The following is a 27,021-nucleotide window of genomic DNA, read 5'->3' as shown; positions in this document are numbered from 1 at the left end:
AAAATGGTTCACATTTTGGAAGCCCAGGCTACAGTGTTGAACCAAACGTTAGAAGCGGTCAAGGGCAACAGGAGATACATCGATATGTTAATAAGACGTCTTGAATATTTAGACAAAGAATTACAAACGTTCAGTTATACCTTTGTTGTGGGTACCGCACTTCGTTACGCGGAAAATGCGGTTGCCGAATTCCGAACAGGCGTCGCTAATATAAGACAAGCCATCGAATTGCTAGAACGTGATTGGCTAAGCTCCTACTTCTTGCCGAAGTCCCAATTGCTAGATATGTTAGCAGATGTGAATAAGCAATTACCCAACGGTATCTCTTTAATAGAACCTTTGAATGAGGATAACGTTTTTAAATATTATCAATGGATAACTACTACCACCATTGCACTACCACACAAATTACGAATATTCGCAAAGTTCCCGTTGATCACACCAGAAGGGTACTTCGACTTATACGAAATAGTGAAGTTTCCCGCTTATTTTCCGCATACGAAGGTGTTTGCGTACTATCAAGTGGAGTATCCATACCTCGCTTTATCTAGAGATAGGCAGTTGTATATGTTATTGGAAACGCATGACCTCCAAAAGTGCAGGAGCGGATTAACAGCTATTTGCTCACCTGAGGTGGCAGTATGGAAATTGCCCTATCAGTCTTGCGAATACGCCTTGTTTATGGCCGATGAACCGATGGTCAATAAACTGTGTAAGAGAAGGATCGTGAAGTATCCAAAACCCCTGTTTCGACGAATTGATGAGGAAGGAACTTGGATTTATTCAACTCCTTCACCCATGAACCTGATCACGGAGTGTAATCAACTTACCAGCCTAAAGCGACCGCGAGTAGCTATGATCAAGTTAAACAATACTGGCATCTTCAAATTACCGATGAATTGTGTCGGACACATGCCCAGTGTGCGTCTAACATCACACTTTCAAGCTGGAACAACTTATAAGATGGTGATCTCGGATTGCAATGTAGTACCGGCTATTACAGATATTCTTAACCAAACAGAAACAGAGCTCCTTCAGAAATATTTAAAAAACACAACCTTGAATATTCAAAAAAAAAAGAAGCAGGAGATTGGTCCTTGGAGTTGTTAGGACGGGAATTAAGAGATATTAATAGAGATATAGAGTCGGTAAAGTCCGATGTTTATACAGATAAACACATAAACCCCAGTCATATACCGACCGTTTGGAATCTAGTCTCTATCGTTCTAGTGATTTTTATGGTCATAGTATTTCTAGTAGTTAGAACAAGTAAACATGGGTGTGGTAAAAGAGGAAAGAGAAGTGGAAGAACACTCCCGTTACCTAGGGTCAGACATGCAGGAGAGGTGAACCCTATGGAAATGATCGAATTAATGCCGATAGCAGTTAAACCAAATTCTCAGGCTGCAATCCTAGAGGCGAGGGAAACATTAGTAACTCTACCCTTGCGTGAGGATTACCGAACACCGCCCGTAGAGGTGGAAACCCTCCCTTCACAAGGAAGACGAATGTAACGGGATGCAAGGAAAATACCAATATCTCCTCGCCGATCGTTATGGGAAAAGAACAATATGTATCTATACAAGTAGAATAGCACCGAAAAATAAAATCTATATTATTCCTTTATATTGTATTAATCGAATTCTCCTTTTGTTTAGAAGCCCTTAAACATGGATGATCGACAGAGCTCGGTGTCTCGACTTTCGGATTCTAGCCAGGAAGTATCAAGCAAGCCTCCACCAGACCCGGCCATGATAGCGCTCTTCGAATGCCCAGTGTGCTATAACTACATGTCACCTCCGATATACCGATGTAGAATAGGCCATGTGCTATGTTCTTACTGTAAAGTCCGAGTCGACCACTGTCCCACCTGTAGGGGTGAAATGGGGAACGAGAGGAATCTCATGTTAGAAAAAATGGCGGAATTGATGGCTCTTCCCTGTAAATATAGGGATAATGGATGCTCGGAATTGAAAGTACTTTCCGAAAGGAAAGGACACGAGAAAAATTGTCCTTTTAAGACATGCCAATGTCCTTCCCTAGACCCAACCTGCCAATGGGAAGGCACCTACCAACAGACACATCTCCATCTGTCAGAACACCATCCGACTATACTGTGCCTAGACAGTCATGTAGTACACCTAGCCGTGACTGGATTGGACCTAGTTTCACCTCTAATTTGGACCACTCGTCTGAAATGCCATCGACAACATTTTCTGGTTCAAATCATCAAATCTCAAACAGAAAATGATTTCTTCTATTTGTATATCATAGTCCGAATCTTGGCTAATAAAAGAGAGGCCGCTCGATTCCTGGGGAGGGTTGAGGTCAAAGGAAGAGGGAGATTGATAAGCTGGAAATCCGTTCCTCGGAGCGTAACCAGCGAAGCTCAGGGGATTATGCGGAACGGTGATTGTTTGACCCTAACCTCGAAAGTGGCAGAAAGAATGCTAGAGCAACAGGCTCTGGGGGTAAGTGTAATTGTAGACAGGCGGGACTTCCACGAAGATAAGACAGATTAAACAACAAGCTCTATTCTCCGTCGACTGACTTTCCTCCTTTATTTTCTGATAACGAGGCTCAAAATACCTTCTAACTATCATTGCTGAAGCTTTTCCCTTTTATTTAACTGCCAGTAAAAAAATCAAATTAAAGTCTGACACTTTATTGTCTTCTTATGTACAGTGTGATGGCGGAGGGCATAAGCAACGAAAACCTCTATGCAGCCCTGCAAGGTATATGGGACGAGAGCGAGGATGAGGAATGGGAACCCCCGGAATCTCCTCCTTCGTCCCCGGATCTTGAAAGACCAGCACCGAGACACAGAATGAACGAGGAAGCAGTGCGACAAGCGTTGACACGAGTAAAGAGGAAGGTGGAATCTCCACACCCAGAGCTGCTGTTTTACCCCTAGGGGCCGAACTTTCTATAGAGTTACGAGCGGAAGTAGAAATAGTCAATAGGGAAGTGGTGAAAGGAAGTAACGAAAGGGCGGCTAGAAAAACGCCACAACTGAAAAACCAATCCAAAAAGAGTCCCAAAGAAGAAGATAGGCCTCATCGATCGCAACAACCGCCCCCTTTTCGGCAATCTCCTCAAACAAGAGGGCGAGCTGAAAGGTGGCGTACCCCTGGGGCGCCGAATCGCCTAGTGATGGGGTTCCTGCCACCGCCGCAAACGCTCGAAGCGCAGGGGAGGGCTCGAGGATGGAGGCGAAGGGAAACACCAAACCGCCCGGGTCCTTCATCCCCCTAAACCAAGATCGATCATTAGGAAAAATCAGTGCTTTGCAAGACCACCCGAGAGTCTCCACACGACTCAATAGCCGGGATGAAACGAATGTGTCCGCTTTGGGGAAAGGTGTGTTCCAAAAAAAAAAAAAAAAAAAAGGGGGGTTTATATAAATAGAAATGTATAAGCTATAATTGTCGTTTTGTGACATTCATATGTGTATACATGTAAACCTAAATATGTATTTTATTTTTCCATATTAGATAGATATCTATGAAAATCGAAAAAAAAGGGGTATCATGCTAGAATAAAAGAACTTTGTGCAAAAAGAAATAAATGTGTAAATTGACTCCTCAGCTTATTGTAAACGCGATCGCGATAAACAAAAAAAAAAAAAAATGAAGAACTTAAATCGTAATCGAGCCAGCGTGTAAAGTAACCGGAGAAAGAACTGACAGCGTACGACGCTTTCAGGTAAAATGTCGCTACTCCACAGCGACATTTTAAAAATGGCGGAGAGCCCTGTGAAGCTTCGGAAGTGGGCCTACTATTTGTGCAAATAAGAAAATTTTCTTTTTGTAATTTTTGTATAGAAGCAAATAATAATAATTGTTGTTATTATAAATTAACGTTGTAAAAAGAAACCGTCAGACAAGAAAAAAATAGTTAAACGAAAAGTGAATATTACATGTCCATAAAAGGACACGTCTGTAGAAATTTCTGAGAAAGTCATTCTTCTCAGGTTGAAACAATCGATGAATTTGAGTACTTAGATCGAACATCTTCGGTAGGAATCGAATTGTCAGTCGATGTTGACTCATCCGACGACCGGGGTTCCGATCTCGTTACGATGCGTAACGAGGGGGGGACCAATTAGAGAGCGGAGGCAAATCGACATCGACCTATCGGAATGTTCGATCTGGGACTCAAAAGAAAGTTATAAAAACCCTGAGAAAAAGGGATGTGACGTTCTCGGTTATTAGTCCTCTCGGTTCTTGGCTCTTAGAGCTTTGTCTCGCGATTGTACGACGGGATTTTTCCCGTGATCTTCGGCAGTTGGATTACATCTCTTTTGGAAGGTCACCCACTCCCTTGGATTTGTCACCTGTAATTTGAATCGTCCCTGCTTCCGGAACTCTCCCTCGAGAAACTGAACAGTGCGCCCCGAGGCCATCATACTCCTGCGAAACATCGGAAGACTTTTCTTCTGGACTTTCGATTCCGAGAGAAGGCCAAGAAGACTCGAACGCCGCCGCTGATAAAAGTGTATCGTAGTTGTAAGCACCTTTTGTTATATAAACGGGTTACGAATGAAAACCTGTCTCTTGAGAGTTTCTTTCACTCCCACACGTGGATCGTGACCGCGCGACATTCTGACTAACGCAGTCGTTCGGCAAACCTCACAATTGTAATAACTTCTGTAAGATTAAATAAAATAATTGAATTAATAAATAATTTCAAGGAATTATCAAGAATTTATTTTATTAGTACCAAACCATAAATATTTCAATTGCTATTACGTTATATTAATTAGTATTTGTTTCGAATTATTCATTTTTTTAACGCATGCTTGAGGAAGTTAGAAAACGTGGTTGACAAAGAACTCGTTAAATCGACATTATAAAACAGGACACTGGATTAGCACCTCGAAGTTTTAAAAGAAGCTGTTATCAGGGGTCAGCCGTAGATGTGCATCTATTGTAATTAAACTAAAAAATGAAGAGAACTTTGCAATAAATCTGTAAAAGAAGGACTCGACCGAACAGTTAGAGTAGGTTAGATTAAAATTCTATAAGTTATAATTGTTCATGCTCTCTGGCAATTGAGTTATAATTTTCTAAATGTTTTATTATACTACATATATAAATAAGAGGAAACTAGATTTTATATTATTAATATAGGCCTATATAGTAGTTGTAATACCATTTTGATAAGTACGAATCTTTCTACGTATGTAAGTAAGAAAAAACAATTATTTAAGAACAATAAAAATAGTTAATAACTTAAATTAGAACACCGAGAAAATTGAAAACTTTAATTGTTGATTCATTGATATTAAGATAAACATTTTAACACGTAATGTTAAATATCGAATGTTTAAATTTAGTAATCAACAAATAAAGATTTCCTTGAGCGAGAAATAATAAAAATTCTGTTAAACGTATTGCAAACAGAGCAATTAAGAATTTTGGTAAATGGATTTACCTGTTTAAATAGAAATCAATTTTTTATTCAAATTCAACATATGAAATATATGTCTCATTTATTCAACCAGTTCTTAATGTGAACCGAATTTTCTTACTGTAAAACAGGCATGTCAAACACGCGGCCCGCCAATACATAGGTTGCGGTCCGCCGAGACTTTTTAAAAATTTTTAAATATGAAGCTTTCACGCTTGAAGTTCGAACTTTTTGGTTGACGCTGGCGTCGCGTGTGATTGCGTGTTCGCTTGGGACGCTGCGCGCTTGCGCGAGGCGTCAAATGAAAAGTGGCGGCCGAAGCGGAACAGAGATAAAAACACAAGACGATTAGAAACATGATAGAACGCGGAGCGATCTAATCCGACACACAACACATGTTTGTGTTGCCATCAGCCATACTGATATTCGTATATTTGTACATATTTTAATATATTATGTTAGGCTTAGGAATCTGTTTTTGTTCTTTGTTCTAAAGCCGGATGCACACACGCGGCGCGGCAAGGAAAAGCGGCAGAATGATGTCACTTTTTCTCGCCGCAGAAGTCATTTTTTGCCACTTTTCTCGTGCCGCAAAAGTTGGTCGAATTTTAACTTTTGCGGCGAACGCCGCCAAGACGCGTTTCTATCAGCCAATAACAGTTCATCTGATAGTCACGTGAGAAAATACAATCACGTGGTGTTTTAATGGCGGAAAGTTCGACATGGTCAGAGTCGGTAGATTAACTGGTCTTTCGACTCATAGTTCAAACTTAGCTAGAGCCAATTTTTGCCGCTAGTTGGCGCCACTGTTGGCAGAAGAGCCTTGTTCTTGCTTTGGATATACAGAACTCAGTGATTTCGACCTATAATAATTGTTTTTTTTAGCTACATAAAAATGCCAACGTGCTTTGTGCCAGGATGCAAGGCAGGATATAAGTCATCGAACGAGAAGAGACATTTCTTCCGTGTTCCTAGCGATAAGATTGAGAAGTGGATGCGATGCATTCCACGAGACGACAAGAAGCTAACAAGTAAATGTTATGTTTGTGACGTACATTTTGCGAGTAGATTTATTTTAAAAACCTACTCCCATGTTATAAATGGAGAGAAAGTAGAAATTCCACGAGATCGCTGGGCATTAACGTCAGATGCATATCCATCAAACTTCCCTAATTGTCCTAAGTACATTAGTAAGTCTGTACCTCAAAAACGATCAACGCGATGTCTCACAAGAAATGAAGAACCATCTACGAAGAGATACCGAAAAGTCAATACCAAAGGTAAATATTTATATGTTTTTTATGTAATCTTAATCCTTAGTGAGCCATGTAACTTTTTGCCCTTGCCTGAGTTGCAGTGGGTCTCTCGGACCCTGTGTTTTAATATAAATTTTTCGATTGGAAGCTTAAGACATCTAGTCTAAGTAAAATCAAATAAAAAAAACGTTCTAATCTCATGTTGATCGGGCCGAAAAGTTGGAAAAATATAAATTTTTTCAGTATTTTTAAGGAACATTTTATATTTAAAAAATGCTAACTAAAGATTGAGCTGGGTTTGTGAGACCCACTGTGATTCACTGAGGGCTATCTCTCTGTGGCCTAACTTTTCTTATAAATACTTTAAGATTAATTGTCTGATTTTTTTTATATTTTTTTATCAATCATTAGATTTGCATGATACACACTCTCAAGTAACAACTGTAGAAAATGAAATAGAAGAACCCTCCACATCTGAAGCAGCAACTACACAGCATCCTGAGCTGTTATATGTCAATAAAATCTCTGCTTTGCAGTCTGAATTGTTAAAAGTCAAAGAGGATTTGTATCGGTGCAGAAAGCAAAAGATGATCTATAAGAAGAAACTGAAAACTCTTCAAACAGAAAATCTCAAGCTTCATCAAGAAAATGCTGAACTTAAAATAAAACAGTTGTCAGCTGATAAACTTGATTCCTTACCACCGAGACAGAAACTTGTAATAGAGCACATGCTGAAAGCATGCCATATAAAAAGCAAAAAGGGTATGAGATATGACATTAATTGGTTACTTGACTGTTTGCTTTTAAAAATTAGGTCACCATCTGTCTATGAATTTTTGAGAAATAATGATTACTTGCCTTTACCTTGTCAGTCTACACTGCATCAATATATCAGAGGCATTAATGCCAAATTTGGATTTGATGAAGATCTTTTTGTTATTTTAAAGTCAAAATTGGAGACTATTCCACAAACAGAATGCCAGGGAGTTTTAATTTTTGATGAAATTACACTTCAAAAACATATAGAACTTTCAAAAGCTACTGGTGAAATGATTGGACTTGTTGATTGTGGTGATAATTCTGTGTTGCCACAGAGTGAATTTACAGCAGGTGATCATGGCCTAGTGTTTATGTTCAGACCTCACTTTGCTAGTTGGGTACAATGTATTGGCACATTCTGTTCAAAAAGCTCTGTCCCAGGTTCTACTGTTGCAAAACTTATTTTGCAAGCAATTATTCATTTAGAGCAGTGTGGTATAATAGTCAATGCAATAGTTTGTGATGGTGCCAGCACAAACAAAGCAGCTTTAAAAGCTTTAGGAATTTGTGCAGACACAAATAATGTACAATGCTCATTTACAAATCCTGCTGCAGATAGACAAGTACTGGCAATTATTGATGTACCACATATTTTAAAATGTATGCGAAACAATCTTTTGAAAAGTAGATACTTTCAGGTAAAACTAAGAAAATAAAGTGTTTTCACCTAATTTATAATATAAGCCATTGCATTATTCTTCATTTTTACTTTTAGTTTCCTGAAGGAAGGGTTGAATTACAGCATTTTAAAGCAGTTGTTGATGAAGATTCCAAATTACCAAAGGGATTAAAGGCATGTCCCAAAGTAACTGAAATACATGTTAATCCGAATAACTTCCAGAGAATGAGTGTATTGCTGGCAGCTCAAGTAACACTTTTTTTTTTTTACTTATATAATCTGATTTGATAAGAATACTTTTATTTATCTCATTTCTTTATAGATATTTAGTAATACTTTTGCTGATGCTATGCTGTTTTATAAACAGCGTGAGGTTGCTAGCCTAAAGAATGCAGATGTTACAATAAGTTTCATACGTCGCATCAATGCTCTTTTTGATGCTTTAAATCGCAGATTGCCACAGGATGGAATCAGACATGATTCAAATGATCTCAAGGTAATAGTAATGATTCACTAGGAAAAACTATAAATGTTTTAATAAACAACTTTTTTAAAATAGGTTATTGAAGAATCTCTAGAATGGTTAAATAGATGGGAAACATTCAGATTACAGATTGAAAGCAGTGATCAAAAGGGATTTTTGAGCCACCAGACAGCAGAAAATCTACGCTTGACGCTAACTAGTATCTCAGCACTCATTAAACAATTGCTTCCAAACTCATATTATATCTTGACAGCTCACTTTAATCAGGACCCATTAGAGGTAAAACTGACTTAGTGTAATGATTATATAATCTTGTATTAAACTCTTAACTTATGTTTTCTTTTCAATTAGCGTTTCTTTGGAATGATAAGACAAGGAAGTGGAAGCAATTCTCATCCCACAACAGTACAGTTCTTATACCTGTATAGACTGATGACTGTGTACAGTTTGGTTCGTCCTCCCAAACGAGCATCAGTTCAAACTGATCCTGGATCTTCCCTTGTTACTTTAAAAAATCTTCTTCAGAGTCATAAAAAACCATTTAAGGAAGTTCAAGAACAATTGGAAGAACATTTACAAAATTTGCTTTGTAATCCAAGCCTGCCCTGTGGAGATCCTACTGATAATGAATTATTAGATCACGATTATTGTGCACCAGAAACATTTAAGTTTATTTTACATTATTTAGGAGGTTACATTGTTCGTCATCTGCTGCCATCACTTGGTTGTGATGAATGCAAAAATATATTAACAGCAAAACCTGAAGATGCTGCACCAGAGAAGACATTTACATTCATCAAATCTCGAGGAGGTTTGTTATATCCAAGCTATAAGCTTTGCCAATTGATGTACTGGGCAGAAAGCAAAGTATGTGAACAATTAACAAACCCAAACATGAATGTTTATTTTTCAATAATGGATATTATATTAAATCAGTGTTCTGTTACATTGATGATAGGATGCCACAATGCTGGTCACAAGTCCTACTTGACCTCCAGATTTTTGCACTTTTTTGTTACCTGTCGATTGCATTTTTTCACGCGAACGATTAATCAATCATTTATTTCATCAATTGAAAGTAAAAAACATAGAAAAATTTCTCACTTAAAGTAAATTTTAATAGCGCAAATAATAATAATTATTATTATAATTATAATTATGTGTAATATAATTTGTTTGTATGTATAATAAATTTTTAACGTATAATAAATTGGCATAATAGCACAATTTAATAATTGTACTATTATTTCAGTTTTGTTCCTTGTCATTTATTTAACTGAATATCAATCTTTATTAAATAAACATTTCTCAGCGATGGAAGGTGTTTAATGTTTTATTAAGTGTCATTTATTTATCCATAAACCTGGTTTTGGGTTTAAATAAAAGCCTTTTCATTCTTATAATAAAATTCATAAAAAATTATGAAATCGAACTCGAAGGTTATATAACTTTCAATTAAAAAAAAAAATATTCGACCTCACTGCGATTCGATCTAGCGCTCTTGTAGTGATTGCAATGCCCCTGGTGGTAACATTTGTCTCTAGTTGATTTTTTTTTTTAAAACTCTCGTCCTATGGGCACTAAGAGGGCCTCTTTTAGTAGGCCCATTATGGGTTCGGCCAGGCCCACAATGGGGCGACCGGGTGGTGAGGGACGGGGCCCGACATATCCGAACGGACCACCCCCGAAAAATTCCTGGAGATTATTCGACCCGTTCGGATTCGATCCCGGGTCCCCCAGAGCGGTAGGCTGCCACCTTGACCGCTCGGCCATCCGGCCGTCTATCTCTAGTTGATTTTAGCTACTAGCGAAGATAGGTAGTCGAAAGACCAGTTAATCTACCGAATCTGACATGGTTAACCGAGATAACTGACATCAGAATAAAGTGGAAAAGATAATAAATTTAACACAAATTCTACACAAATAATCATATATAATTTAATTCAAAGAACAAAACAACCGAATCTTACTCCAAATAGTATTCTTTGTCGAGAGACTTTAATCGAGGAATAAGTACATTTTGTACACCAGTACCTTCTCGATCCAAGAAAACATCTTCCAATATAATCCAATATCTTCGTTCGAATCTTCGACAAAATCTTCTAGCTAAATAAAGCAGCCGTAGAAAACAAAATTTGTAAACATGTGGATAGCGACAGTGTCGGTATAGTTCACCATCTTGAATACTGAACGCGTGCGCCGAAATGTAAGCGGATTGCCGCTTGTGTGATCGTGCTGCCGCGTAGCGAAGATGCGTTTGCGACACCGCTTTTCTTTGCCGCACTGCATGTGTGCATCCTCCTTAACTGTTCTAGAAATTGTTGATGAAAACTTACAAATAGAATTAATTGAAATCCAATGTGATAATTTGCTAAAGCAAAAATGTATGGAAGTTGGAATTCCAGATTTTAATTAATACATATTTATCTGTAGATCGGTTTCCTAAAATGTTATCGTTTGTTATACGTATACTGGCTATGTTCGGGAGCACTTATTTATGAGAGCAACACTTATTTATGCGAGCGACTATTTTCTTTAATGAAAAATAACAAAAATTCAGAAAGGTCAAGATTAACCGATCAACATATATCATCAATTTTAAAAATTTCATCAGCTGAATATAGTCAACCAAATTTTAATGACTTGCTTTGTGAAAAACGTTGTCAAATATCTTCTAAAAAGTAATATTAAACTGTGATTTTGTTTATTTCATATTATAACTTTTATTTTTGTTTTTTATAAAAAATATATAATATTTACAGTTTAAGTTTAAAAAATAACATGATATATAAAATGTCTATGTATGTATAATATACAATACATTGAGTCTAATAAATACATAATACATAATATAATCATTCTAAAAATCATATTTTATTAATTTTGTTGAACATTGAACACATGCGGCCCTCGACTTAACCTCTTAACAGTGGAACAGTCGGACTCGGCTCTACCAGTTAGTTGTGGAGATAAACCGTGGGAATTTTTTTAAGAATTTTCCCACGCGTTTTTCTCGTTTCCGTTTAGGAAAAAAAATTTTTAAACAGTTACGTCTTGTAAAGAAAAAATCGTTCTTTATTGTCACATAATTTTTTTATATATGAATTTTTTTCGCGGTAATTTTTTGCTAAAAATTTTTTTTTCAAATTTATATTAAATTCTTTTTTGATTTTCTATCCGATACGATTTTTTCAAAAGTTTTTAATTTATTTTCAATTTTATAAAATTTTTTAAAGTTTTAGGCATTTAAGTAATGACGATTTTTTCCAACCTGCGAATCAAATTCAAGAAAATGTAATTGACAGTTAACGAATTTCATCCACAACAATAGAAGACGTAAAGGTTGTTATGACTACAACTGGCGGCCTTTCCCCCCAGACTGAAATGTGGGTGAAGGTCGTCTCGTGTTCTACTTTCTGTAGAAGTGACGTAATCATTGTAAATAAAAGAAAATTTCAGTATATCGTTTATTTAAAATTTTAAAATTCCTTGTTCAAATTTACACCGAAATATTAAAGCGAATTAAAATATTAGCATTTTGTAAATAAACTTACTTGACATATAATAAATTTAAATAAATTAATCTTTAAGAAACAACAAAACAATAAAAAAATGTAGAAATATTTTTATATTCATCTTCACATTTATAACATATGTTATCGTCATTGAGCGATATTTAATTTTAAAAACAATTTTCACAATTGGCATGCATCAGAAAAAAAGTGCATAACTTCCCTAAAATACACTTCACTGAGAGGGTCCGCTTCACTCTGAAAAAGCCGACAGTTTTATGTCAGAAATCCAATGTGTGACATACTTTCTCTAACGTAGTAAAACAAAGTAAGTTGCAGTACAACAATACACATAAACACAAATAAATTAGTAGCTCAATAATACATACTTTCATTTATATCCATATGTTATATCCAAAAGTCAGTTCTCCCAAATTGTCAAAAATAAATTATTTTCAACTTTTCTTTTTGTAAAGTAGCATATTCTGAAAAACAAGTTCTATATTCAGCGTAAAATTTCCACCTTTTATCCGTTAAAAACAACGCAAAATGTATGGATCCACGTAATAAAAAATTATCGCAGTGAACTTCGAAAAAACGAGAAACACAGAATTATTAAACCGCACTTTACGAAATCTGGCGCGAACTGTCGTATACAATAAACAAAACGAAAATGCTCTTGTCCAATGTCATCAGGTGACAAAAAGTTTCTAAATAAACGCTAAAAGTTTTAAAGAATTCTTTCACAAAAACCGATGAATTTAATTAATACACAATAACTAAATCTGTTTAATAAAGATTAATAATTTTCCATTATAATTATGCAAATTAGATATAAAAAAGATCATCGCGCAAATTCTCCCGCGAACCATGGATGACTCTTACGTCATCTGGATTGAAGTTTCCTGCAAAATAGTGAAAATTTTTATATAATTATTTTACTAATCCAGTCAAATTTAAATAATATAAAATGTCTAGATCTGTTTAATAAAGATTAGTAATGTACTATCATTAATATGCAAATTAGATATGACAAAGATCACTGTGGGAAAATTCCCGCCAAGATAAAAATAGCTTTCGGTCACGTGATCACCAAGAAATACGCCTTAAATTTAATGTTTGTGTACAAATTAATACATTTTAACTAATGTCATCGTTTAAAATTTAATGTTTCTGTAAAAATTAGTAAATTGTAACAAATTTCATCAAAGACAACAGAATAATTTTCAGCTTATAAAAACTCTACAATAAATGATTATTTCTTCGAAAGACGTCGATATGCACGAATAAATAATAAATATACAATAATGCTTTTATCCATTTTAAGTGGATATTGTAAAAATTAAGCTATTTAATTTGTTTGGCTTTTATAATTTAGTTTCCGAATATTTTACTGTGAAATTCCATTTAGTAAACAGAAACAAAGACAAGCTATTAGTTATAAACAGGACAATAGAATAATTTTTACGTAAATTGAGTGAAAATACAGAAAAAAACGAATTATATCAAAGATGGGGACAAACAAGCTTACATCCCTAGAACAGAGCTTATAATTTGTTGTCAATTTCAGCCTGTTCCTACTTTGACTGTTTTCTGTTGGTAAAAACTTATTTTTTTAAAATAAAAGTACTTTGTTGTTAGTGAAGAAAGATAAAAGTATCGAAATATAATATTCAGAATTAAAAATATTGATGTATGTCCATATTAGAAATGTATATTTTTTTCCGATATTAGAAATAATATCACGAGAAAAACATTATATAAATGAAATACGGCCATAAACAATTTCTTTCTGTCAAATAAATTACGGATTAAACAGGCTTATCTAGAAAAATTCAATCGCGAATAACTGACTATAAATATACAGAGGATACAGTATGCTTGTTATGTGATAGAATCTGCGTTTACAAATTAACAGAATTTTCCATTTCTTTTTTTTACACATTATTATGCTATAATCTAGGAAACTATGTTTAATAATAAGACATACTACAGAAAGGGTAAGAAAGGAACGTCAGTCATTGTATCTAATGTATTATTGAAAGTTTCATTCATATAGATAATTAATTTTATCAAGATACATTTCTCCAGAAGAAAATTATCGATATTTCTCGTAAATATAAGTAAATTTTATTATAATTTAGATAAAAACTCATTTTTTCCCCACGCATGGCTTCTTTCCCCTCCCTCTTACTCCTATACTTGGAACATTCCATTTCATAATTTGATGTAATAATAACGTTTAAAATGATTCTAAATAAAATATTGACACTTAAAGTAGGTTAATATAGGCCTATATTGTCACGAGTCTCAGGTGTATTCATAAAAATGTAATAATCTATACAATAATACTTTCTCACATGCTCCATGTGTTAAAGTTTGCAGCTGTAATTGAAGGTAATATATAAAGAAACAAAATGTTTATATTATCAATAGTTATAAAAGATATCTTATTTTCACGTAGAAAAACAAAATAAGACAGAAGAAACAGACAATCACACGATATCTCTATCCAGGACATTCTATAATTGATTTCAAATTTCTAATGTCGACATACATGAATATTTTTGTGTGTGTGAATATTATATTTCGATACTTTTATGTTTCTTCACTAAGAACATCTTAAAACATTAACTTTTTACCAACAAAAAACAGTCGAAGTAGAAACAGGCTGAAAATAACAACGAATTATAAGCTCTGTTCTGGGGATGTAAGCTTGTTTCTCCCATCTTTGATATAATTCGATTTTTTTCTGTATTTACACTCAACTTACGTATAAATTCTTGTATTGTGCTGTTTATACTTAATAGCCTAACTTTGTTTCTGTTTACTAAATTGAATTTCACAGTAAAATACTCGGAAACTCTAAATTATAAAAGCCACACAGATTAAATGGCTTAATTTTTACAATATCAATTTAAAATGGATAAAAGCATTATTAAATAATTATTATTTATTCGTGTATATCGACTTCTTTCGAAGAAATACTCATTTATTGTACGGTTTATGTAAGCTGAAAAATTAAATTTTAAACATATTTCTTGGTGAACACGTGACCGAAAGCTATTTTTATCTTGGCGGGAGATTTCCTAGTGATCTATCTCATATCTAATTTGCATATTTGTAATAATATTTGTGATAATCTTTATTAAACAGATCTAGACATTTTATATTATTTAAATTTGACTGGATTAGTAAAAGAATTATATAAAAATTTTCAGTATTTTGCAGGAAACTTCAATCCAGATGACGTAAGAGTCATCCATGGTTCGCGGGAGAATTTGCGCGATGATCTTTTTTATATCTAATTTGCATAATTATAATGGAAAATTATTAACCTTTATTAAACAGATTTAGTTATTGTGTATTAATTAAATTCATCGGTTTTTGTGAAAGAATTCTTTAAAACTTTTAGCGTTTATTTAGAAACTTTTTGTCACCTGATGACATTGGACAAGAGCATTTTCGTTTTGTTTATTGTATACGACAGTTCGCGCCAGATTTCGTAAAGTGCGGTTTAATAATTCTGTGTTTCTCGTTTTTTCGAAGTTCACTGCGATAATTTTTTATTACGTGGATTCATACATTTTGCGTTGATTGCAATGGATATTTTAAGGCATAAAGTTTACTGTGAATTAGTTCTAAATTCAGAAAGAAAAGTTGAAAATAATTTATTTTTCGACAATTTGGGAGAACTGATCTTTGTTTGGATGTAAATGAAGGCATGTAAATTTATTTGTGCATATAATTATCTAGTTCTAATTTCGAAACATTTATGGCATTTAGTGTTTATAAGCGTGTTATTTAGACATGTCTACCAATTTAGTGCTAAAACGTAGAACTACGTCAAAGAAGAATACAAACTTTAATTAGCAAGTAGTATCTTTATTAGAAAACTTATTTGTTGGTAGATTTTTTTACATTTAAAGTGTAATTAGATGAAACTAAATGGATGTGAACATAGAAAGTTGAATATGGCAAGAGTAATAGATAAAACTATTATTACATATTACTCGATCAGAAAAATTTATACTTGAAGAATTTTGTTTTGATAATTATTGCCTAGGGTTTATGTCGAAAATATTTTTCAGTTATATTTGTAATTACAGTTAATTCGAATAGTAATGGCGCTTAAATATTTATAGAATTAATTGAAGTTTTCGAATTTTGTTTTGAGGAAACTGAGGAAGGCAAGAGTATCTACAGTTGTATAATGAACTGAATTTAAGTAAATTAGGTGACTTTGTATGTTTCGATGTAGTTTTTTATAATATTACGATATACGAACTTTCGATTTTGTAAATTGTATTATACTAAAAAATAAAGTTTTTCGTTATTCTCCTACTTAATGATGTATTTATAATGTTTCTGAACTAAATAATACTTATTAAATTGAAATCCGAGCATTACAAATTACTATGAATATTAGAGAAGACCGTTTTACTATAAACTACTACGTTTTACTACAGCTTACTCCAATGTTGATTCTACGAAAAGTAGGTCAGACAAGGACCGTTAGACTAATGACGTAGGCTGTTTACTTTTTCCGGTTGCATCGGTGCACTCCCGATAGCGTCATTTACAGAAGTCACACCTACTTTTTTCTGACGCGAGCCAATTAGGAATATTAATTTTTTTAACCAATCAGATGACGGCGGGAGATTTAAATTCGATTTATGTCGATAGATGGCCGTCTAAAATTTCATATTTATTTTAATTTTCTCTCTTTTATTGTAATTTCTCGAGAACTAAAGGATATTCCAAAACAAAGTTGGAGAACCCAACTACTCGTGAAAATTCTACGACTTCACGAAATGGTCCAGGTATTTTATAAGAATTTTTTAACGACTATAGTCGTCCTTCACCACTGCCACTCGATCGTCTTGGACGACTATTCTCGTCCTTCACTGTTAAGAGGTTAATACAAAATAGATCATGTGACCCGTAATATCATATGAGTTTGACATGCCTGCTGTAAAATATATTTGGAATATTCTATCTAAATATATAATCGAAACGAGTTGTTGTTGATGATGATGATGATGATAATAATAATAATAATAATAACTCTCCCGTGGTCACCAGCTGGTCGTGGTGGGAGAGCCCAGTAATTGTACTGATCCTTAGGGCAATGCAGGCTGGAGCATGAGCTCCTGGTAAGGACACCCATGCCAGTAAGGTCTATGAGGAGAAATGAAGCTAAGAGTGACCACACCCACATTCTGTGGAAATATTTATTATGGTAATAACTAGATCAAAGTGTGATACCGGCTCGGACGTCGCCCGGGTTAACAAGGTCCGCGTTCGTGGGTTAGGCAGAGGCTCACGTTCGAAAAATAGGCCACAGTCTCCCTTGGTTACGGTGGCGAAAGCAGCACCGGCCCAAGCATGGCTACTGCAATGCCCTCAACAGATGTGAGAAACCAACCTAGCCTTGGTGTTTCTGTGGCAATGCATCCACAGACCACAAAGGCTGAAAAACCTGGAAATCCACGCCAACGGATGAAATGGACAGTAGAAATGAACAAGTTTATCATTCGTACTTACTACATCATTACAAAACTTGAAACAAACAGCATAAAAACAACAACTACACCATAGATTCACACAACAGTATCCTCATCTCACTGTCACTGAACAAAGGCTGTTGATAAAAAAAAACAATTATACACAACGACCTTATTCCACAAACAACACTTGAACTTATCAAACAACAGGTTGCTGATCAAATACATCAACAGACAGAAACATCTAACATTAATAAAGATCATGTAACCTGTCAGGATAATCCAGCAACAAGCATTGATAATAACACACATACAACAATTACCACTAATGATACTACAGACACTTTCTCATCCATCACTGATAACATAGACATGGATTTAGTTAATACGCTCTCACTTATATTTCAGGAAACACTCACTAAATATACAGGTACAGATCCCACACAAAGACCACGAATACCAAAAATCAACACGTCAAAGGAAGTGGAAAAACACTAAATTATGTAAACACTCACTTACTACCACACTACATTCATTCAATTTCTACACTCTCAGACATTCATACATTAGTTTATGCTGGGGCAGTCACAGTAGTGACACACCATGGACTGAAAGTACAATCACAGAAAAATACACAGTAAACACAATTCTATCACAAGCCTGCCTGGCAGAGAAAAATAAAAACACAAATAAATGACATTAGACAGCAATTAGGCAGGCTGACACAATACACTAAAAACAACATAACACCCAAATTAAGGAAACAGCTCAAAAACATTTTCAAAAAAAACCACACAGAAAACATGAACGTCACAACACACGCATTAGAGAATACATTGATACACTAAAACAAAAACTTGCTGCCAAAGCACGTAGACTCAAACGATACAAAACATGTACACTACAAAAACAACAAAATAAATTATTTACAAACAATGAAAAACACTTTTACAGACAAATTAATAACAAAGCAAACACTGATACACAGCACAGTGGCACACCAACAGAAGAAGAACTCACAACATATTGGTCTTCTCTTTGGTCCAGTGCTGTCACGCACAATGCTGATGCAGGCTGGATCGAGGAGGAGAACAGAAACTTGCACAACATACCGACTATGCCCTGTGCTGAAATAAACATACATGATTTCCAATACACTGTTAACAGAACACCCAACTGGAAGACACCTGGTGTAGACAACATTCACAATTTCTGGTACAAAAAGTTTACATCAATGCACCAGGAACTAGCTAAACACAGGTGTTTAGACATGCCAAATTTTCTTACTCAGGGCATCACCTACATGAAACCTAAAAACAACAATACCACAGACCCCACACAATACAGACCAATTACATGTCTTTCAAACACTCTACAAATTATTGACATCCTGTATCGCAAACAAACATTGTTACGGAACAACAAAAACATTGCCGTAGAAATCACACGGGATGCAAAGAACAGTTACTCATAGATTCAGTCATTTTACGGCAAGCACACAAACGACACAGAAACATACACATGGCATATATAGACTACAGAAAAACATTCGACAGTGTTCCACACAGTTGGCTGCTACATATTCTACACATGTACAAAAGTACATCCATCACTCATTGCATTCTTTCAAAACACTATGCAGCACTGGAGAACAACACTACATCTCAGGGTTAGTAACATTTCCATACAAACAAACCAAATTTTTATTAGGCGAGAAATTTTTCAAGGAGATTCCTTGAGTCCTCTTTGGTTCTGCTTAGCCCTGAATCCATTATCCAACATGTTAAACAACATGCAATATGGTTACAATATCAGACATGAAAAAACAACACAGTTTACACTGTCACATCTCATATACATGGATGACATAAAACTTTATGGATCCACACAAAAACAACTTCATCAACTCCTACAGATCACACATTCATACACCAAGGACATACAAATGAAATTTGGCCTAGATAAATGCAAAACAGTTCACATAGAAAAAGGAATCCTGAAGAAAGAAGATTTTGCGCTTGGAAATGGAGACGTTATTGAATCCATGGAAGAGGGCGAGTTCTACAGGTATTTAGGATTCCAACAGGCCAAACTAACAGAACATCCTCAAACAAAGCAAAGACTAATTAAAGAATACCAAAGTAGGTTAAATGCTATTCTCAGAACACAATTAAATACAAAACACAGTTAAAGCAATAAACACATATGTCATCCCAGTACGCACATATTCTCTTGGAGTTATACATTGGACTCACGCAGATCTCGAGCAACTCCAAAAGAAAACAAGAACAACACTTACTAAGCGTAAACAACATCATCCTAAATCCGCCACAGAAAGATTAACCCTTCCACGTAAAGATGGCGGACGTGGCCTGATTGACATAGTTAACCTTCTCTACAAACAAATACAATCACTGCAAGAGTTTTTCTATAAAAAACAAGAAACATCACAATTACATAAAGCAGTAACTCTAGCAGACTCGAATAACACACCATTAAACTTACACTCACATCATATGGACACAACACAACATATAAAAAGCATAGACACCATTAAGCAATCGTGGGCTCGAAAGGCACTCCATGGCAGGCATCCTTATGATCTGGCCCAGGATTTTGTTGACAAAACTGCGTCAAACAGCTGGTTAGCTCGGGAATGCCTCTTTGGGGAGACGGAAGGATTCATGATCGCCATACAGGATCAGGTCATAAATACTAAAAACTACAGAAAACACATACTCAAAGATGCAACACTCACAAATGACACATGCAGAAAATGTGACATCATGCCAGAAACTATAGAACACATCAGCTCTGGTTGCAAGCTCTTGGCACAGACAGATTATCTACACAGACATAATCAAGTAGCAAATATAATACACCAAGAGCTTGCAAAGAAACACAAATTAGTAGACATCCACGAACCATACTACAAATACATTCCACAGACAGTATTGGAAAACAACACGCACAAAATGTTCTTCGACAGAGCCATAATCACAGATAAAACAATTTACCACAACAGACCAGACATCACACTCATTGACAAACACAATAAAATCACATACATTATAGACATATCCATTCCAAACACTCACAATATACAAAACGCATGCACTGAAAAAATTAGCAAGTACACAGAACTCGCCCAGGAAATAAGGCATCTGTGGAGGATTGATAGGGTGCTTATTGTACCTGTTGTTCTCTCCTGTACAGGTGTCATACCACACACACTACACAAAAGCCTGGGCACATTAGAATTGAATAGAAACACATACATCACACTACAGAAGGCCACTATATTGAATACATGTCATATTGTAAGAAAATTCCTGAATACAGACACACACACTGATACACTTTTTTAATTTCTGTTTTGGTTTCTGTTTTGACTTTGGTCCGGCATAGTACACAGCCACCGGTGTTAACCGAGTATATCTCACTTAACCCAACATAATAATCAGCGCAGAGCCCAAACGGTTAAAAGTTGAAAGTTGAAATTTGCTACATAGTTAGGGTACGTCACGAGAACGCACACTGAGAAGGGATTTTTCGAAATTCCTTTCCACGGGGAGAGGGAGAGAATTAAAACTTAACAGTTCCATCAACAATGGAAGTGTTAAGTACCAATGGAAGTGTTAAGTAATAATGGAAAACAAGAGAAAGCGACGTGCAAGATTTACGGGCACTGGAGGGGCAAAAAAGAGTAATATGTTAGAACATATTCGATTTTCAAATTTAAACAGATTAGTTCGGTTTTTCTCGACCTTTCTTCTTTAGAACATTCGATGTAAATCGAACGATATAATCAGAAGACGTCGTGAAAATCGAACAATATTAGAACATTCGATTTTCAAATTCGACCTTTCTTTAAAAATTTTTAGTTTGTTGATGAAATTAATCTTTTTCTTCTGTGACTATAACGTAATAATCTTAATCTTCGCTATCGTTACTTTTGCTCGAACAACGCCGGGCCTATCTGCTAGTTTTTAATAATCGTTTCACAAAAAGTTTTTTATTTTTTAATAATTAGTAAAATGATTCGTTACAATTTTATTTCATTATTTTAAATGAACTAAAATTATCATTTGTATATTTATATATAGATTACAAATTATTATAACATTTTCATTTAATTATTATTAAATGAAGATGTTTGTTTGTTTGTTTGTTCGCTACGCACGTCTATTCCGTTCGACCAAATGCTACGAAACTCAGCAATAACGTTCAAATACTTTCAACTTAGATAATGCCGTAACCTCCATTCAAAAATATTAAAGAATTTCTATATATCGATTAATTTCTGTATACAGTATACCCCCTATAACACGGGTTCATATAACACGGATTCGTATAACACGGCGAAAAAATTGCGATCGTATTTGTATGGCACGCTAAAAGAGACTCGTATAACACGGTAAAACGTCATCACGGACTCGTGTCGTGATAGGATTGGTCAAATCTGGACCAATAGCGGATATTCTATAAGCTGAGTTTAACCGAGCACTGGATCTACTAAAATACATTTATTATTCAATGGCCATAAAAATTATATTTTTATTAATGATGTCTCCAAAGTTAAGTTATTTTTATGCGAAAAATTCGCTGATCAGAAAACACTCGTCTGACGTTCTATGAGCAGCTCCGCGATGAAAATAAGCTTAAGCAATGGCGTCGTCGAACGGTGCACACTCGGTAAGTAATCCTACAATTTTTTATTTACAGCATAGTTTATATGAATTATTCCCAAAAAATTATATGTGATTTGGAAATGTTGAGTCAAATTAGTCTAGAATCGATTAATTTTATGGAAAAAGACCTTTCAAACAACCGTGGTTTATAAACTGCACACGTGCTGAACTGTGATTGGCTCATGTATTTAAGTGACTCGTACAACACGGATTCGTACAACCCGGAATTTATCTACCGTGTTATAGGGATCTACTGTATATTCGATTGATGGCTTTACATGTAGCGCCATCTATTAGAAAAATTTAAGAAAATAATTAACTAAATATAATTCTTACAAAAAAGGATATTATATTCACCAAATTACTGCAAGTTTGATGTAACGTGAAATAGGCGCCATTACGCCTTTACTGCACATAGCACTTGCTTGCGTGGAGTGTAGTAGTGTTTTGCCCCTGTACATCATATTTTTCCTGTTAGCAATAGAGCCATGCCGGTAATAGAGCTATATGTATCTAATTCCGTCCAGGAAACAATATTTGAATTGAAATAACAGGACTTGCAGTTCAAGTCGGAAGTTTATATATAGTTAATCTGGTCCTCTTTCTCTTACGATTTTCTCATCTGGTCTCGACCTTTATCCACCTAAAGGTCGATTCACACACAACAGTGACCTAACCGTGCAGTATTTGTTTCGTTTTCTCGGTGAGTAGTCATGCAGTTTTCCGAGGAAGAATTGGCTATCATAGCTACATGTTTGAACGATGAAAAAAAAATCCAATTAAGAAAGCGCTGCAAGTGGGTACATCAAGCACGGACAAAAAAGTCAATAGAAGGTGAATTTCATACACTTTATAAATAATTAATACACGATGAAACTGAATTTTTTGAATTCTAATTAAATAATTAAATAATAATTAAAATAAAGAAATAAAGTAAAATACCTGTATTTGATTATAATTAATTATTGATTATTTTGATTTAAAATTTCCTTTGATTTCCGTAGAAAACAAAATTTGCCGTCAGCGAAAATATCGTTCCCGAGAAATGTACTTTCACGTTACAGTCACGCCACTGCCTCTCCACAGCACTGATTAATTATAATTATTAATTGATATTTTTATTTTAATAACAACTATTGGTGTTATTAAAATAAAATATCACTCCACAGCACTGTAACGAACGAGTCTGGACAGGGTTGTTTAAAACTAGGTCAACGATTTCCCACAGACAAAAATTTACTGTACTGTGCCGGCACGTCACTGTTGTGTGTAAATCGACCCTAACTCCGTTCTCGAGATTAAGGAAGGTCAGAGACGGATTGACGACAAAATTTATAAGTCTACAATATTTTCAAATTCCAACCCAATAAGTACTCTCCAGTAACCGAGTGGATAAAACCACCGAACACCGGTAGTCGGTTGTGGGTTTTCGCGTTTCCAACGAACTGGCCACGTGGAGTTTTCTGCGTTTTCTTCACGTTAGTAACACTTAAATTGGGGCCAGCTTTACATAAAAGTCTTTCTGGAATGCATCCTCCTTGGCAGATCGCTCACGCGTCGTGTTGGCGTAATCAAATAAACCAAACCAATTCTAATAATTTATCTATAAACGTGATATTTACAAAGACATGCTTAACTATCAAGAAACCTGGACACCCCGCCTTTCCCTTGATTTTATCTTTCCTTACTAATTCATAAACCCATTACCCCAAACTTATTTCACTGATACTGCTTAAGATGTTCTAACGTACAGCCAAATTAATGTATGGGCAACGATTTTAAGGTACAAATTACAGCTGCTCGAAGTCTTTTTTCTATGCGGTTGTTTATTTTTTCCTATTTATTATCATGGCGACATTGCTTCATTCAAAATTCCTGTAGTTGTAGTCTGTGTAATGTGCACTTTATTCACATGTTGAGTGTTAATATCATATCTGCTTCCACTATTCCTATGCCACAATTTTTAAAACTTTCTTTTATTTAAGATGTTTTTGCTGAGCTTTACTTTTTCAACCTGGTTTCACCAGTTTTTTTACGGGATTAAATAAAAGCAATTATTTTCGTATTTTTACGAGATTTTGTTTTTTATTTAAATAAGTCTTATATCAAGTCTTTCGGACATTAAGGTTAACAACTTCGATCACTTGTGAGACCATCACAATCTATCCAATCCGCGTCACTTTTCAAATATTAATAATAGACCAGTATTAAGTAGTAGTCGTTGACCATCCTCTCTCCCAGGAGGAGGACTACTACTACTTTTGGTTGAATTAACTTTAACCTCCGTCTGCAACAGTTCTTTCTACCTATCGGACCTAGCAGTATGGTGACATTCGAATAAGAAAATTACATAATACAAGGTTACTGGCCAGGACAAAATACGTTTTAAGTGGTTTTCGAGGATGCTGAGTTTAAATATTCGGTCCGTTTTTTTTTTTCGAAATTTCATTCGTTAGCTGATTACCGTTTGATATTTGGCTGTGAATGGTACAGTTTCTTAAAGTTAACATTAAAAAAAATACGATATCTTAAAAATTTAAGATTGATGTCAACTTGATCAATGAAATTGTGCCATTTCGTATCACCCGAGTATCGCAATAAACATGACAATGGAGGCTGAAATAACCAAACTCTATATACGGTTTTTGTTTTAATATTTGTTATGTCATAGTATTTAATTTATATGACTACAAAGGTTATCATACGTAGGGTTTATCACACTGAGGGATCAATCTAACACATTTTCAAAATTTTTTTTCTCTACTGTAAACAATTTAAAGAATTGTGTTAAATGTGTTAGATTGGGCACTCGGTGTGATAAATCTTACTTATGATAACCTTTATAGTTATATGAATCAAATTCTATAATATAATACAATAGAAGGGCTAGTAGTACAAAGTAAGCTAATAATCTTAATGTTGTTTTTATTTTTAGCGCGAGCAACGCTGGGCTTACCTGCTTTTTTAAAATGATAAAAAATACACAGATACAGTTTTAATTTTATGCTTTATTTTCGACGCATTTATTCTTTAATTTTATAAAAAATATAAAAAGAGAATAACATTTGAAAGTATATTAAAACAACTGTTATATATATATATATATATATTAAAGACTCAGTATATATTATAAGTTTAGATAAGATATTCGTAAAAACTTGTATGGTAGTTAATTAACAGATCATTTGTATCGATGTAAACATGAAAGACGTATTTCTTCCAGCTATCATAACATTATAAATATACGAAGGAACAATAATACTTTTTCTATACTTCGTCGATTATCTTCGCAGAATGCCGTTGTAATTGTAGTGACTATTTAGAAGAAATAGCAAAAATATTTTCTGATCATTTTAAACATATTTAAAAAAAATAAATTTAAACAAACTGTCCCTTGAAAATGAACTAACACTCTTATTGCAATATGGTATAACCTACATCAATTCAATCCAATATATCAGGTAAAAGTATTTATTCTTATATCACTTCTGATCTTCTGTTTATTCTATTTTCTTTTCTTTTCGGTTTTTTCTAATATAGGAATTATAGAATAAATAACTGAATAAAAATAGATACGATGCATACATTATAAACATGTATTCAAGGTTGTCTTTAGAAGTATCACATTTGTAACCATTGATGAGTAACCAATATACCCAAAACGAGAGCAAGACTCCAAACAACATCTGCAATGTTTGCATAGCTGTAATGAACATGGCAATTTTAACAGGAATCTTTACATTCAAATACTTTAAAGCGAAATAAGAATACATAAATGAATGAACCACGAGATTCACATAGCCAAAACAAATTCCAAAAGAACCTTCTTTAGATCTGGTGTACCATATTGCAATTAGAGTAGCCACGTGATGATACCAATGAAGAAACATTAGTTTCCTTTTTCTCAACACTATCAACAAGGTATCTCCCAATTCCCAAACTTTTGAAAGTGAAAAAAGCATAATCCAGAATATAGTTTCGGGTCTCAGTTCTATTATAGATTTATCGCAGACTATTTGATAGAAAGAGTGACGTGTGACATAATAATAAACTGCGGGCAAGCATCTCAACACAGAAACTATACTATAAATTGCAAGAAATCCGTTCCAAATTATGGATGTACTTCTGAGATCGTAGGCGGGTCTGAACTTCATGTATTCTCTTAGAAAATAGACTGTCAACAGATATATGAATGATATATAGATGGAATAATGCCAGTATCTTTCGAAAAATGTTTTCATGTCTTCGTTATTGATAATAGCTTCAAATCCATAATTATTTAAATGAGATTCAGTTAAATTAGAAGACTTCATTTCGGAAAGGATGTGCTGAAAAACATTAGACATATTCAGATAAGTATATATGCATATATTTGCATACAAGCATTTGAAATATTGAATAAATATATGTATAAATTTAAATTATTTAATACAATATTAGCCTAATAATATTCGATGTATTGAAAAACTTTGTTTTGTGATTGCTAGAAAAATAAAACAGAAATGTTTGTAACGTTTAATTGCTATAAAATTTCAGCTAATTGGTTTGAAGGATACAGTTAATGATATTTAAAATTTAATAACTGAACGTTTCGTTTTCCAATATAATTAGTTTTTACGATCTCTTTAATTGCGCGGCTTTTCAAACATTTAAATGTTAAAAATTCCATGTTTTTAAAAATATTTAATTATTTTAAAGTTGACCTTAAAATACTTTTTGCA

The 27,021-nt window shown here is 34.4% G+C and overlaps 1 protein-coding gene and 1 pseudogene across 1 annotated transcript; one reads left to right on the top strand and one right to left on the bottom strand.

Annotated features, from left to right (window-relative positions):
• The first annotated feature begins 1,670 nt into the window (after positions 1 to 1,670).
• LOC136979848 (E3 ubiquitin-protein ligase sina-like) lies at positions 1,671 to 2,522 on the top strand. The gene has a single exon (XM_067275872.1). It carries the CDS (start codon positions 1,671 to 1,673, stop codon positions 2,520 to 2,522), a length of 852 nt encoding a protein of 283 aa, XP_067131973.1.
• Positions 2,523 to 25,800: 23,278 nt separating this feature from the next.
• On the bottom strand, positions 25,801 to 26,646 carry LOC136979847 (very long chain fatty acid elongase 6 pseudogene; annotated as a pseudogene).
• Positions 26,647 to 27,021: the final 375 nt, after the last annotated feature.

This window comes from Centruroides vittatus, unplaced genomic scaffold (assembly GCF_030686945.1).
Source record: "Centruroides vittatus isolate TY-2023 unplaced genomic scaffold, ASM3068694v2 contig_651, whole genome shotgun sequence".
In the NCBI taxonomy this organism is placed as follows: Eukaryota; Metazoa; Arthropoda; class Arachnida; order Scorpiones; family Buthidae; genus Centruroides; species Centruroides vittatus.
The sequence above is the reverse complement of the archived record's forward strand: the minus strand, read 5'-3'. Positions and strand labels throughout refer to the sequence as shown.